The sequence below is a fragment of the Chlorocebus sabaeus genome, chromosome 9 (genome assembly GCF_047675955.1).
Source record: "Chlorocebus sabaeus isolate Y175 chromosome 9, mChlSab1.0.hap1, whole genome shotgun sequence".
Taxonomy (NCBI): domain Eukaryota; kingdom Metazoa; phylum Chordata; class Mammalia; order Primates; family Cercopithecidae; genus Chlorocebus; species Chlorocebus sabaeus.
The window spans coordinates 113,629,857-113,646,225 of NC_132912.1; the positions used below are offsets into that span (position 1 = coordinate 113,629,857).

Genomic DNA, 16,369 nt, shown 5'->3' on the forward strand with positions numbered 1-16,369 from the left:
GTAGAAGAAAACAAAAACAAACAGAGCGAGAGGGGCCAGAGACTCTCCGAGGCGGCGGCAGAGCCAGAAGAGCGGGGTCGGGGCCGGCTGACCAGGGACCTGGGCGAGCAGCGGCGGGGGCCGGAGGGGTCAGTACCAGTAGGCGCGGCTCACACGCTCGGGAAGACTGCGCTCTCTCCCCCATTCCCCCTCGGAGGCAGCCGCACGATGGGAGGGGGCGGGGGCGTGGGGGCCGCGGCCCTGTTAGGTCCGGGCCAGCGGTGCGGGGCCCCGGCTGCCTCCTCGTAGCCCCATAGGTACAGCCGCGCCCGCCCCAACGCCCCGGACTGCGGGCAGCCGGCCCGGTTCCCTCTTTCTGGGCCCAGCCTGGAGCGTGGTGGCGCGGGCCCGCCCCCTCCCGGAGCCCTCTTCCCACTGAGAGGGGCGCGCGGGACGCTTGCCCTCGAAGGTCTCCCTCAACCCACCTCCCCTTCTGGCGGAGGTTGAATTCAGGGGCCGGGATTGGAAGGCGTGTTTCCGGCTGGACTGAAATCCTGTGAGGAAGATTCGTGCCCTCCCCGCCCCCTGCCCTCCCTGGGAATTCTCTGAAGATGCGGCCCCTTGCTCGGCGTGACCCCGGAGCCCCGTTCCCGGCCCCGGCCCAGCCCCTTCCGGAGGCCGACCCGGGCTGGGGACTTCGGGGGTCCTGGCCTGAGCCCGCTGCGGGAGAACGGGCCCGGCCGCTGTGGGGAGGGGCCGCGCGCTAGCCTCACCGGGGGGGCCCTAGAAGGCGAACACGTGCCCGCCGCCCGAGCCCCGCGCGAACTTCGCCGAGCCAGTCCTCCGGCAAAGGGTCTCTTTTTTTTTTAGTTCAGGTAAAATATAATCTCCCAGAGAAAACAAAGCTGGGAAGGGAGCCCCCTTTCTGTGAAACGCATGCCGTCTGCTGCATTTGTCAGTTTGATGCTGTAACGTACATGGAATTTTGCAAGAGCTTCAAAACTGTTTGCAGACGTCAATGTCGCCCACCTACCCCCTGTGAGAACTCGCTACATAGCCAGCGACTGTGTAGTGTCTACAAATGATGAAAACGATCAGAAATGCGACTACATGTCTGGCAAAAAAGGGTTTCCCTTGTTTTTTAACTTGTATTTTTACTTTAGTTTTTATGATTTTGATAACGTGACTTTTTTTGGGAAACCACCAAGTGCTTTTTAAGCAAGGAGTTACTGGCATTTATACCCTTAATATTCCTTCATTATAGGCTTATTGAATACCTTAATATTTCAATAAGTGTCTCTGAATTATAATTGATTGGCTTTTTGTGTGGTACTAATGTGAAAGGAAAAATAATTGTTAGGACTGCAAAAATAAATGCTACTTGAATATTATCTGTAGTGCTCACTTTTGCATTACTCTAGTAGAATGCTTTTAGCTGGTTTTAAGCTGCTAATTAGCTGTTTGTAGCCGGAGAATGAATACAAGTAATCCTAGTTAATAAATGGCCAAAGCTTGACTCCCCAAAATGCCAGAGCAATTTATGAGGTATATTTCAGGAAATACATATATATATATATATATATATATATTTCGTGGGAGAGTGGAGGGTCTATCTCTTAGGGAATGTCTTGGCAATTGAATACTTCTGATTGCTTGTTTCATGTAACACTGAAGAAAAGGACAGTGTTTAATGTTAGCCTTCATTTTCTTCTAACTTGTATGTATAGTTTTCTCATCGAAAATTCATTTTTGTAGGTTAGTATGAAGGAAATAGGGTTTGGATTTTTTGCTTTATATATTCTTGTTTGGGCCAAGTAAGGGTGGTTAAATAAATTGGAAAAAATCCTACTACTTTAAAGAGAAGAAAAACGTGGAACACGTCTTACGCTTATCTAAACTCTTAAAATGTGTTTGTTGCTATCAAATATGACTTGAGTTCTTGATCAGGTTATCATTGCCTAACGACACAGGACTATTAAGATAACTTTGTTTTTATCTTAATAAAAGAGATGATAGTCATTTCCTGACAGTTTTCTTTGTTTGACGGAATGCCTTCTGTATAATAGTTTAAAATAATTATTTTTAGTGTTTGGAAAACAGCATTTAAAAGTTGGATTTAACAGCAGAAGTCTGTTTTAATAAGCTTCTGGTAACCCTTGAAAATCATCTTCCTGTGGGTTATTAAAATCTTGGATTGAACTTGTGCAAACAGTACTGGATTTGGAAGGTCTGAATTCTCGTCCTGGCTGTTCCACTAAGCAGCTGGCTGTCGTTGGACATATCACCTATCCTCTCCGAATCTGTTTAGTTGTGTGTAAGGTGGAATACTTACCTGAAGATTGTTCTGTAAGGTACATTAAATAATACATGTACAATTCTTTTTGAATTGTAAAGGGCTTTATAAACATTAGTTATAATCATTTCACTTATTGGGCTCTGCAGAAAATATTCTCTCAAAGGTTATGCTTTCATCAAGAATGAAAAAGACTTTGTAATGGAACTCTAAAAAACTGAAACACATATGACATTCCTTTCCTATATGTAATTCATGCATGGAATTAAAACAGAATGTAGCCTTTTCAGCCATGAAGGATGCTGAATGTTTAGATTTGCAAACCATTTTTGTTCATGTATTTATATGAATCTCTACATATTTTTAAGATTTTTTTCATATCTAAAGTTGGCGGAAGTTGTATTAAAAAGTGATTTTAAAGATTCACATTATTTTATTCTAAATAGAATTAGAGAATGATTTCACCGTTTTGTTAAGTTCCCATGCAATATGATAGCATGTTAGTCTGAGGATTATGCCATAGTAAGAAGCTTATAGGCCGGGTAGTGGCTCACGCCTGTAATCCCAGCACTTTGGGAGGCCAAGGCGGGCGGATCACGAGGTCAGGAGATCGAGACCATCCTGGCTAACACGGTGAAACCCCGTCTCTACTAAACATACAAAAAATTAGTTGGGCGTGGTGGTGGGCGCCTGTAGGGCCAGCCACTCAGGAGGCTGAGGCAGGAGAATGGTGTGAACCCGGGAGGCGGAGCTTGCAGTGAGCCAGAGATCAGAGATCACACCACTGCACTCCAGCCTGGGCAACAGAGCAAGACTCCATCTCAAAAAAAAAAAAAAAAAAAAAACCTTACAATTTTAACACAAGGTCCATTTGTTTTTGCTTTGCAAAATAGTACCCTTTTCTGAAGAAAAGGGCTATAAACTTGTGTTAGCAAATAATAGTATATAATGTGGAATTTAAAAGTCAGTTTCACCTTTGAGTCCCAGGAGGCTCTGCATATATCATTGTTATCCTTAAATGACATCTAACAGTAGGTTACGTTATATGGAAAAAAATTTGCTTTTCTGTAATTATTAGGCATTTCCATTAATTTGTGCATTTTATATCTCTGAAGAGCACACTGCTAGCAGCCTGATTGTAAATGACTGGAAGGACTTATATCCAACCTATGTGACTTAAACATACACTTAAGTACTCTAAACCACTATTTTAAAAATACTTCTAGAGAGATTCTGAAATCTTAATTTGGTTGCGCTTTTTCTGGTAATATATTTTTTGAAAACTATTTTGATATTTCTTTCATATAACATTGGATCTGTATCACTAATTGTCTAAAAGGTAACTGATTTCATCAAACCTTCCAGTATTAATAATTTTTAAGCCATTTTGAAACTGAGGCCTAAAATACTGAGATGCTTATCTCGTTGTACTTACTCCTTTCTGAAATGATCAGATTTTTAAAAAATGGATTTCTCATATAAGTAATATTATCAAAAAAGCTGATTTTAAAAGTTTCTCCCAATCTCAAAGTCTTATTCTGGTAATTATAGACCTAGGTAATGAGTGGCAGATATCTCTGCCTTTCAGATATGCCGTAATGTGAACAATAACACAGTCATGTGATACTCTTTATTAACTAAAACTTTGTTGTTTTTATTTTGGAGTAGTTCTCATAATTCAATGGTAGGGAACTATCCAGTATTTATATTCCTATATATGTATATCAGATTAATTTTGAGGCTTAGTATTCCTAAAAGATTTGGATGTGTGTATTTTTTTTAACTTGACATAACCACATATCGCAAACATATCTTTTAATTCCAATTAAAGGGGTGCTTTGGCACATGCTGAAATCTGGAATTTTTTTTGACTTAGATAAATTTATCAAGAAGATTGGAACCAAATGTTAATTAGGGTAAGTTGTCTTTGAAAGTAAAGTGAACTCTTTTATTTATTGGAATTATGTTTTTTGTTGTTTTTTGTTTTTACAATGTGCTTAAGTAAGTTTAATTCAGCTTAATTACATCAGTTTAAAAGATGTTGAAGCTTTCTTTTTTTGTTTTAAAAAAACAGATTCTGAAGGAAGACTTCCGTTTGGTAATTTGTTTAATCAGTGCAAGTGAAATTAAGGAAAAATGGATGTAGAAAGTGAGCAGATACTGAATGTAAACCCTGCAGGTAAGTAAGAATTTCCTTTTTTTTTTTTCTTTTTTTCCTTCGTCTTGGGACAGGATCTTGCTCTGTCACCCAGGTTGGAGTGCAGTGGTGTGATCATGGCTCGCTGCAGTTTCCACTTTCCTAGGCTTAAGAGATCCTCCCCTATCTCAGCCTCCTCAGCAGCTGGGACAACAGGCATGTGCCACCACACCGGGCTAATTTTTTATTTTTTGTAGAGAGAGAATTTCACTATGTTGCCCAGGCTGAGTATCTTGAACCTTGACTATGTTGTGAGTAAGCTTCAGACCATTCCATATTTTATAAAAACATGATAGAAAAACTATCTTTAAATACTGCTTTATTCATGCTATAAGAAAACAGGCTATATTATTTTTAAAGTCAGGTTTGTGATTTTTATTTTCATGGGAATTCATTACATGTCCTATTTTTCTGCGTATCCTTTCACATTCCACACATTCCTATCCTGCATTATGTAGTACAGAATAGAGAAGAATAGTGAGCCTGCTTATTTTCACATGGGCTAGTTAGTGATTTCTGTAATATTAACTTACTGGTATCTTTTGATATCTATCTTAACGAATAATTTTTATATTCTGAATTACCTAGGGTATTTTCCCTAATTCTCCATGGTGCTTCAATAGTATGTTATTATCATAAAAATGAACAAAGTTTTGTGGAATAGATGACCAAATGTGAGTAGCTCAAGACGATTTAAAATGTATTTATAGTTTTCAAAATCACCTCCCCAAAAAGGTAATTAGAATTGTATAATATCTGAATAGTGAGAACAGTTCATATTGGTATACTTTAGATGATTCTTTGCCTTATAATTTTATTAATATTGAAAGCTGTGTATTTTCTGTGATTTTAAGTGTATTTCATTACTACATCTTTATTTCTTCAATGACAACTCACTGTTGTTTACAACATACATAGTTTTCTTTGATCTGAACAAACATGTTGAATTTGAAGCTTCTTTACCATTGTTTATTTACAGATCTTTTTAAAGTGTGGTAAAAAATTGAAAAAATTTTTATGTAATTAATGATATTTCTGTGCTGCTATGTACAGAAGCTGTATGAGTATGCTTTAGGGTTATAAATGGGTAATATGTACCTACTTAATTGAGATGGGGATGGTAATATAGTTTAAGAATATATTTTACATATAGGTAATTGCTACTTTTCTGCACTCTCCAGTATGGTAACCACTAGCTACATGTGGTTATTATTACTCCTGGGCTCAAGTGATCCTCCCTCTTCAGCCTCCTCAGTAGCTGGATTATAGGCGTGTGCACCACTGCGCTTCGCCACATGTGTTTGTTGAGTACTTGAAATGTGGCTACTCTGAGTTGAGATGAAGGTCAACTATCTCAATAATTTTTTACATTGCTTGCATGTTGAGATGATATTATGGTTATATTAGATTAAATAAAATGTATTTAAATTAATTTCACCTGGTTTTAATTTTTAATGTGGTTACTGGAAAGTTTACAATTTCTTATGTGACTTGCATTCTATTTCTATCAGAAATAGAAACATAGCTTTAAAATGTATACTTTTTGTTCCTAACTACAATAAGACCTAGTTTTAACCCTGTTCTTAGTGCTTCTGTCCAGCACTGCCTTAAAATAAAAAACTTGTTCTTCAATATTTGGATAGGCGTAAGACAGACCCTCTTTGTAGTAAATTCTTTCTATAGCAAATAGTCTAAGTCACACTCTTACTCTTTTACTTGGAGGAAGTAGGTTATTTATTCTGACCTTCAGTTTCTTAGTGTATAAAATTGGGATATAAACACCCTCTGTATAGATTTATAATTAGGATTTAGTGAGATACTGTATATGTGTGTTAAGTCTGTGAAGCACATACTAGGTATGTAATACATGAAAATGTGGTAATATTCTAATTATGCCACTCATTGGACACCAGTAATTGAAAATGTGATTTTCGGGTGCTGTGGTCATATACAATTAGAGTGGTTACTATTGAGATGTCAGAATTCAGAAAGAGGGAATTAGTACACAATAGAAAACAATTTTGAAGTCATCACATTCTGTACTCAGGTTATCATTTTAATTTTGGTTTTCTTAAAGTCAGCTCAATAGGGGCTATGGAACTCCAACACTTAGGTTAGTATGAATAACAAATTGTAAAGCAATTAATATAAACATGGGTTAAAAATTATAGGTCAAATATATAAATTATACTGAGAGAGAATGTTTACTGCTGCAGAGACATAAACATACTTGAAAGAATATTAAAATGGTTGAAGAAAAGAAAACTCGATTATGGGAAATAGATACATTTAAATTGAATACTCCAAGGGACAGTTTAAGACATTTTATTATAGTTCTGAGTCCTGTGTCTTCTGGACTAGTTTTGTGGTTCACCTTAATAGTGCAATGATGAAAGCACTATGTTACAGGTAGATATTTAATGTTTTTCTCAACCATCCACTCTTACATGAAAATGTCATCTAATTTATCTGATCCTGGTCTTTCTGTCCCCTTCCACTTAATCATTTTTGTTTATCTCTTACTTTCACTCCCTTGTCCATCTCTCTCTCTTTAGCTGTCAATACTCTGCTGTATTCCAGTTTTGTATTTTCTGTAGTTATAGTCATATGGGATTAAAAATGTGGGTTTGAATCCTAGCCATAATCCTTTCTAGATATGTAACTTCTTGTGAAACACATTCCTTCTGTAAAATGAGGATAAACAGTTTCTTTCTACAGCTTTTGAGGCTTATAGACCACATATGTAAAGTGCCTAGCATAGAACCTGGTATCTAATAGGTACCATGTAGTGTGGAACCTGGAATCTAATAGTTGACAATAGTAGTGGTAATGATGAAAGAAACAGTACTACGGCTGCTTCCACTAAGACTGTAATTACTGCTCATGGTTGTGATGATGTCCCAAACACACCATCCTAACACCGGCTTCTCACTAGTTCGAAAACTTTTAAGGCATTGTTCCACTTCTCTTTAATCGTAGATACATTCTGCTTAAAAGCCTTTATTATTTTCTTTAAAAGTATAACATTATTATTTTCCCAGTTACTACCCTTGCTCTTTACCAGTTAGCTTGTGACTGAATTACTGAAACATTTTCTTAGTGGTTTCCCACTGTATACCTCTTTTTGTAATATACTCAGTATTCTTCTGCCAAATGAATCCCTCCCATCTCCTTCCTATGATATCTAACTTAAGCTCTGACAATTTTAGTGTGGGAGTAGTTAGCAGTGATTCTGGTGAGGTAAGCAAGGGCAAGATCCAAGTTACAAGGTAAAGAGTTTACATTTTGGCCGGCTGCGGTGGCTCACGCCTGTAATCCCAGCACTTTGGGAGACCGAGGCAGGCGGATCACGAGGTCAGGAGATCAAGACCATTCTGGCTAACACAGTGAAACCCTGTCTCTGCTAACAACACAAAAAAATTCGCCGGGCGTGGTGGCGGGAGCCGGTAGTCCCAGCTACTTGGGAGGGTGAGGCAGGAGAATGGCGTTAACCTGGGAGGCAGAGCTTGCAGTGAGCTGAGATTGTGCCACTGCACTCCAGCCTGGCTGACAGAGCGAGACTCCGTCTCAAAAAAAAAAAGAGTTTACATTTTTTGTGACATAATGGGATTACTTTTAAAGGATCTTCAGTGAGGGCGTGCATGAGAAAATCAGTCTTCATTCAGTATAGTTTGAAGACTGGAGGCAGGGAGACTACTTATGAGACTAGTGAAATAATTTGGCTCTAATAGATGATTTTGTTTAAAATAAAACATTCCCACCTTCCTAAGTATGTCAAGAATTGTAAAGATTTAAACACATGTAGGCTTTTTATAGGTTGATGAAAATTTTTGGTTTGAATATATCTTAAAAACATTAAAGTCCATGCACATAGACCTGACATGTTATAATTATCTTTAGGCATATAGAAAATGATTTGAGTGATTCAGCTCTGATTTGAGTTAACAATAATGAACAAAACTCTGGCCCAGTGGTAGCTAATTCAGTAGCCTTTCTGACTTAAAGAGCTTTCAGGGCAAAGCCAAGTGCCTCCACTTGATCTCCATGGAATTTGAGTATGAAGGACACTCTGCTAGGTGATGGGGATACAGAGAAGGACATACAGTCTAGTTGTGGTTTCTCATTTGAAGTGTATGACTTAGTTGGAAGAAAAAGACTGTTATATAAAAAGAAAGTGATTTCCATGACGTGTTGAATGAATAGTATGTGAGCAATTAGTGTTACTGTAGCTAGAGTTGTAAGGGAAATTTTAATGGAGGGAGTAAGACTTGGGCTATATCCTAAAGGATTTTGATAACTGAAAATAACAATGAGGGTGACATTCTAAGTAGGGAACCACTGGAAACTCCAGTATGTTGATCTCTTTCAGAAGAATCAATTTTATATAGGCTGGAAGATTTTCAGGATGGTAAGTAATATGAGAACAGTTTAGGGAGATGAATTAGGACTTTGAGATGATGGCTTTTCTTGAAAGCAAACTTTATCTTGAGGCAGTAAAGCATCAGCAGTTCAGCTTAACAATCATATGGATTATTTGCTAAATTCCTTTCATTCTTTTTTGGATTACCAATAGTTCTTAAGTATTTATACCTAGTTACGGGATGTTTGGCAAATCATTTAAACATTCTCAGCCTTAGTTTCCTTATCTGTCCTCAGTGTTATAACTAACTGTCAAACTTGTGCATAAATAAATGATAGAGTGTCTAGTACAGTGCCTGATAAATAATAGTAGGCATTCTATAAATATTAGTTTGTGTCTCAAGATGCTTTGTCTTTTCTTAATATCTCCAATTGCTTAACTCTCTTAGCTCATAAAAGTCTAAGGGTTTTATATTTGGTGTTGCTGTTAGCATAGATTTTATGATCTAAACACGTGAAATAACATGCTTCTTTTGGTAAACTTTGTTAAAATTCAGTGCCTTGGTTTACTTTCCTTGATAATGTGAAAAATAATCTTGTTTAGTTGTTGTTTATTAGATTGAAGTAGATGAAATTCCCAATATGCGACTGTAATTTACCTGCAAAAATGGTCGTGTCATGTGATTCAGCCTAATCTAACTTACCACTATGTCTGTAAAACAGTAGATACTTAAAATACTTAGAATTTTCTTTCTTCATTTTTCTCTTTAAGATCCTGATAATTTAAGTGACTGTCTCTTTTCCGGTGATGAAGAAAACGCTGGGACTGAGGAAATAAAGAATGAAATAAATGGAAATTGGATTTCAGCATCCTCCATTAATGAAGCTAGAATTAATGCCAAGGCAAAAAGGCGACTAAGGAAAAACTCATCCCGGGACTCTGGCAGAGGCGATTCAGTCAGCGACAATGGGAGTGACGCCCTTAGAAGTGGAGTAACTGTGCCAACCAGTCCAAAGGGAAGGTTGCTGGATAGGCGATCTAGATCTGGGAAAGGAAGGGGACTACCAAAGAAAGGTTGGTATATATCATGTCCAACAAATGGAAGATAAACAAGTGGAAAAAAATTGTCTGGTTCTTGTACTACAATTTCCTTGTTCTAGGAATGAGAGAAATTCAAACAGTGATAATATAAGGCTTTACAGTTTGTATATATTTTTACTTAGTAATAAGGTGAGGACCATCTCACTTTTTCTTTAGGTTGATCTTTTTTCTTGTTTGAGTAGATTTAATTTTCTTTAGCAAAATGTTAACGGTTTATTTCCAGCAAAATATACACTGATGTTTTTCACTGTTACGAGTTTTGCATATGTTCTCTAAGTTTGAAAGGAGTCAGAAATCCATCATACTTATTTAATTAATATAATTATGTCCATTACTACTACTAGTAAATATAAATTTGATTGATAACGTCTGGATCTGAATTTTAATGTTTTCCGAGATCTGGTTGTGAGTTCTCATTAGCTCTTTATTTTGGGTTCTGTAGTGCATTGGTCTGTTTCACTGCTGTATCTCTAGTACCTGAAATAGTGACTAGCACGTCGTAGACAAATATTTGTTGATTAAGAGTTTTCTGATGATTTCATCATCTTTTGAATGGTGGGAACTTCAATTTATAGCGTAGGTTTCTTGTAAAATGTTTTTGTGATCTGTCAACAATTATTTTTGTTGAATGGCTTTGTAATCATGGTTTATATCAAAATGAAACCTGGTTATCAGATTTTATTTTGGTCTGATGGCAAGGATATAGTTGGTACAAAATAAACCCTCCAAAAACAGAAATGTTGGTGACATTGTAAAGGTTCTTTAAAAAATAATGTAGTGCATTGGTCCTTAAAACATTTCAGTAAGTTGATGTAGAAAAGCAACTTCGAAAATTGGAATTGTTAAGCTTCTATTGGTTGTTTTGTATTTAGAAAATAGAATTTTCAGAGCTGTTAATGCTTAAAAGCAATTAGTATTGTTTTCTGTACTTGTAACATATTGCTTAATAGTGTGGTTTAATGTGTACTTTTATATTTAAAGAGTACTATATTTGACTTTAAAATATTTGATGGTGGTTACTGTCCTTTTTTGTTAAATAATTTTTCCCTTGTTGAGTTTTCTATGCTACGCTTTACTGGCCCAGCATGTTTCTTTTTGTCTTGGTCGCAAAGAAATGTCGAATAAAATTTAGAGCTCAGCTGCAATATCATCCCCTTTGAGGTCCTCAGTATAGCTATTTTTTATCTTTATTTGTTTTTGCTTTTATTTTAAAGTATCTGCTTTTTTAGTTTTTAACTTCATAAGCTATTCGAACTTAATGTTTTCAGAAATATTGAAAGAGTGGTCTGAACAAAAAGGAAACCAATAGGGAAAGAAAACTGGAAAAAAAACTAACATAGACATTAAATACAATTTTTTTAGCTGTTATTTAACATTGGAACATTTAGGATTATTTTAGATTTCAACAAATTGATGAATTTTATGTTTTTTCTTTCTCAATTCTAAACTTTTTCAGGTGGTGCAGGAGGCAAAGGTGTCTGGGGTACACCTGGACAGGTGTATGATGTGGAGGAGGTAGATGTGAAAGATCCTAACTATGATGATGACCAGGTATCAGTGCTTTGCTTTTTTATAATATTTAAAATGCTTATGAACTTTTTTGACTTCATGTTTGTAGTTTACTCATACATGTGTCAAATCATATGTATATATGTTTTGGATTAGGAAACCAAGTAAACTGACAGTAATATATGCATAACTTTCACTTGGTTTCCATAGTGAGTCAAAAATAGCTCTTCACAAATTCACTTAGGATTATTAAGTTGACCATTTTTCAGTAAATTCTGTTAATATAGTTTGTTTCTATAGTAATGCTAATTGAGAATATTTTCTTTTGAATATTATGAGTTACAGATACTAGGTTGCTTTTAAATATTACTGTTTAGAATGGTAACTATATAATAAATTTTGTTTTGGGGACGTGCATCTTTTAGGGATAATACTGAAAATGTAAATTTTTAATAAGATTGTATAGTGAATTTTTAATTTTTTTTAATGGAAATTTTAAAGTAGAATAGTATAATCTGCTTGTACTCTTCTCTTAGCTTTACAAACTTAAATAATTACAAACTCATAGGCAGTCTTGTTTCATTCCATTTACTCTCTGTCTTCTCTTGGCCCGTTTGCCCCCCCCCTGTTTTGGATTATTTTGAAGCAAATCCCAAACATTTTGATTATGTTTTTTGAAAATCGTGTCTTTGCATAAGGTAAGACACGGTGATGGAAATTTTAGACAGGAAAATGTTAAGAGTATATGTTACATTGTTTTTATTGTGTGTTTATGTATTTAACTGTTTTAAGTAATAGTTGGACATGGAAATATTTCTAAGAGAATATGAAAAATATGAAACTAGTAGGATTCAAGTACTGTAGAATCTTTGCTAAAAATGTCTTAATCTTTCAAGTATATGTTTTTAGGCTGAAGCCAGTCATAGGTTGCAAATATAGCAGTCCCCTCTTACCCGTGGTTTCGCTCTCCGCAGTTTCAGTTACCCATGGTCCAATGTGGTTTGAAAATACTGATTGGAAACTTTCAGAAGTAATTCATAAGTTTTAAATTGCATGCCATTCTGAGTAGTGTGATGAGATCTCCCGCTGTCCAGCTTCATCCACCTCATCCTGCCTAGGATGTGAGCCATTCCGTTGTCCAGTGTGTATCTGCAATGTATACACTACTCGTGCATTCGTCACATGGTAGCTGTCTAGGTTATCAGATTGATAAAACAGTATTTATTGGGTTTGGTACTATCTGTGGTTTCAGGCATCCTCTGACAGGGCTTGGAACATACACCCTGTAGATAAGGGGGGACACTACATTTCAGAGCTTGTTTTGCATGGGGAGAGAGGAGGGTTCGATGATGTATGTTAATCTTCTTTTTGAAATTTCAATTGAACAGTGCTTTTTTCCTTAGAGATTTTTTTCTGTCACTACAACCTTGATCTTCGTGTTATACTTTTTATTATAATAATGCTAATCATGAAGGCTTTGGTTTCTGCTTCATTTTTTCTAAAAGTGAAATTTTAATTAAAATACCATATATGATAGGAAGCCATCATGAAGCTTTTTGGTTACCGAAAGATTGGTTTTGAGAGAGACATAAAAATTTTGAGAGAAAAAATTAAGAGAAGACATGGGGGTTGGGAGCAAATTATGTATTTGCTATGGTTAATGGCTCTAATCTATATATTGGCTTATTCTGATTTTGTAAAAGAGCAGTGACATACACATTCTACTATTTTTATTATTATTTTATTATTATTTTCTAGCTTTGTTGTCCAGGCTGGAGTGCAGTGATGAATTAATTATAGCTCACTGCAGCCTCAAACTCTTGGGCTTAAGAGAGCCTTCTGCCTCAGCTTCCTGAGTAGCTAGGACTACAGGTGCAGGCTACCATGCCTGGCTAATTTTAAAAATTTTTTTGTAGAGACAGGGTTTTGCTATGTTGCCCAGGCTAGTATTGAACTCCTGGCCTCAAGTGAACCTCCTGCTTTTGCTTCCCAAAGTGTTGGGATTGTAGGTATGAGTCTCCTTGCCTGGCCTAGATTCTGTTTTTATGTGATGAATGTATGTAGCATGTCTTTGTCTTGTGCTAAGTGGGGATTATTAACTACTTAGAATATAAAATTATACAACAATTTCATTTGTTTATTTGCATTTTGTTTTTTATAACTCTTACTCCCTTTTCCCCTCACAGGAGAACTGTGTTTATGAAACTGTAGTTTTGCCTTTGGATGAAAGGGCATTTGAGAAGACTTTAACACCAATCATACAGGAATATTTTGAGCATGGAGATACTAATGAAGTTGCGGTAGGTTTAAAGTTGCAAGTGTAATTTATTTAATATAGGAGAGAAGACATCTTTTATAAGCAAAATACATCTAGAATGATCTTGGGTCACTGAATAAATTTAATCATTTTCTTTTGCATAAGTGAATTTCTAAGACATGGAATAAAATCTCATTACATTAAAATAGTTATATATTTGGGATGTGATGAGAGCTATGTGCCATTTTCTTCTCTGAAAAATGACAATATTTTTATAATTTTTATAATGATTTGTAATGTATATGAATTTATAAAATTTTTATAATTTATAAGATATAATTTTAGCAGTTTGAGGGCACTTATAGACCCCCCTGAAACCTCTTCAGGGACCTCAGTTAAGAATGCCTGACATAGTTTCATTTTTTTGACATTTATTTCAAGTATGTTCAGAAGTAGGATAAAATTCCTTTGTACTTTGTCCAAAAAAAAACCCCACAAATAACAAAAATTTGAAAAAGAATTAGAAACCATGAGAATAATTATGAATTGTTCATAAAGTAAATTTAGGATAAAATAAAACTATTGGTCAGTTAGGATTATTGAATTAAAGTAATATAATTGTAACTCTTTAGAAGACTTTGATCATTTAGATTCTTAAAATTTAGACTAGACTTTTATGATTTGTCTGGTACTGTGAGGTTTGTTATCTTTGGATTTGTAGGATTTGAATATAAGACAAATATTTGTTCTGTGCATACCATCTGGAGGAATTTGTAATAGGTGATTCTTGCCCTTTTGAAGCCCAGTCAAGTGAAAGAAATGATATGTAAACAGATTATTAAAGTATGTGAAACATTCTGTTATAGAGGAAAAGTTTCCATGAGTCTGTGAGGGCAGGGACTGTTGAAATCTTGTTATCTACCTAGCATAAGACCATCTGTATACTACATATCTATTGACTGAGTAGGTTTGGAAAGCATAAAATAGAGAGTAATAGGAGAGATGATTCTCTGCTGTTCTGAAGGATGGTGAGGAGTTCGCCAGTTAATATAGTTTTCCAGGAAAGAGGAGTATCGTGTTTGAGGGTAATGGATTAGTTGTTAAAGAGCAGTCAATGAAGATGAACTGTAGTGAGTGAGAAGAGATTACTAACAAGGACACTAGTTAGGTGGCTGTGAAATAGTTCTGGCACTCTCTTAGTAGTGTATCATGATTTAAAGATTCTAAGAAAACTTTCATTAAAGAGTAGGGCACTCTAACTGAATTAGAACTTAGCTTCTAGAGTCAGACTACCTTTATTCCGCTTTCAGTTTGGCTACTCCAGCTGTGTGCCCTCTCTGCTTAGAGTATGATAGGTATGATAATTTAATACTCAAAGGGCTATTTGAGTATTAAATAAGATAATATAAATAAAGAGGCTATTATAATGCCTGATACATTAGTCAATAAATATTAGCTGCAGCTATTATATTTCTAATAGGAAATTTTAAATTTATCCCAGAATTTTAAACCAATAATCCCATTTAAAAACAGTTGTTTAAGATCTAATTTTAAACTTGATACAGAAGTGTAAAGTGAATTTTTATTTCAAGAGAAGGCTTTGAAGAAAAGTAGAATATAAATAGCTTATGATAATGTAAAATGAATTTCTCCACAAATTCTCATAAAACAGTATTTATAGAAATAATAGATTGTAAGGCAGGTTAGTTACTCCTAATACCAATCTTAGCAATATTATGTAGTTTAATGAACTAGCCATGAGCTGCATAATGATGTTTCCATGACAGACTGCATATATACCTGTGGTCTCAAATAATACTCTTTACTCTATCTTTTCTGTGTTTAGATAGGTAACCATTGTGTTATAGTTGTCTACAGTATTCAGTATAGTAACATACTGTACAGGTTTGTAGCCCAGGAGCAATAGGTTATACCATATAGCCTACATGTAGGCTATGCCATTTAGGTTTGTGTAAGTACACTCTATAATGATTGCACACTGATGAAATCACCTAAATGGTGAATTTCTCAGAATGTATCCATGTCGTTAAGTGACCCCTGACAGTATTTTAAATGTATTTCACATTTTTGAATTTAGCAATGTTAAGGCAGTTAAAGCTTGACAAAGTGGATCAATGTCTAATTTATGCACAGGGAAAAAAGGTGTATTTATCCTATCTCCTAAAACATGACTGTGTCTTTTGATTATTTCCAAAGAGTGAGAGGTAAAGATATACAGATAAAAGCTCGATTTTTCAAAAATAAAATTTTATTGAACTGTAGGTAGTGATACACGTTAAAAATGTTTTTAAATTATTTTTTTGAACAGGAAATGTTAAGAGATTTAAATCTTGGTGAAATGAAAAGTGGAGTACCGGTGTTGGCAGTGTCCTTAGCATTGGAGGGGAAGGCTAGTCATAGAGAGATGACATCTAAGCTTCTTTCTGACCTTTGTGGGACAGTAATGAGCACAAGTGATGTGGAAAAATCATTTGATAAATTGTTGAAAGATCTACCTGAATTAGCATTGGATACTCCTAGAGCACCACAGGTTTGTATGATTCTTCTTTTTGTTCATTCCCTCCCACGACTATACTCCTAATTGTGGAAGTAATGTATACTCCTAGGAAATTTTAGTAGATGGAAGGGGATGGCCCACATGTCCTACCACAC

At 35.8% G+C, this 16,369-nt stretch overlaps 1 protein-coding gene across 2 annotated transcripts in view; it reads left to right on the forward strand.

Moving 5' to 3' along the window:
* Positions 1-16,369, forward strand: part of PDCD4 (programmed cell death 4) — a 27,349-nt gene continuing 10,980 nt past the window's right edge. The window contains exons 1-7 of one of the 2 annotated variants that reach the window (XM_007964088.3): positions 7-128; positions 4,149-4,188; positions 4,347-4,451; positions 9,601-9,903; positions 11,387-11,481; positions 13,626-13,739; positions 16,026-16,247. In XM_007964088.3, the coding sequence (XP_007962279.1) occupies positions 4,409-4,451; positions 9,601-9,903; positions 11,387-11,481; positions 13,626-13,739; positions 16,026-16,247 (777 nt within the window). In that variant the 5' untranslated portion in view covers positions 7-128; positions 4,149-4,188; positions 4,347-4,408. Of the gene's footprint in view, positions 129-4,148; positions 4,189-4,346; positions 4,452-9,600; positions 9,904-11,386; positions 11,482-13,625; positions 13,740-16,025; positions 16,248-16,369 lie in introns of both variants that reach the window. The other variant, XM_007964087.3, reaches the window with a different exon arrangement.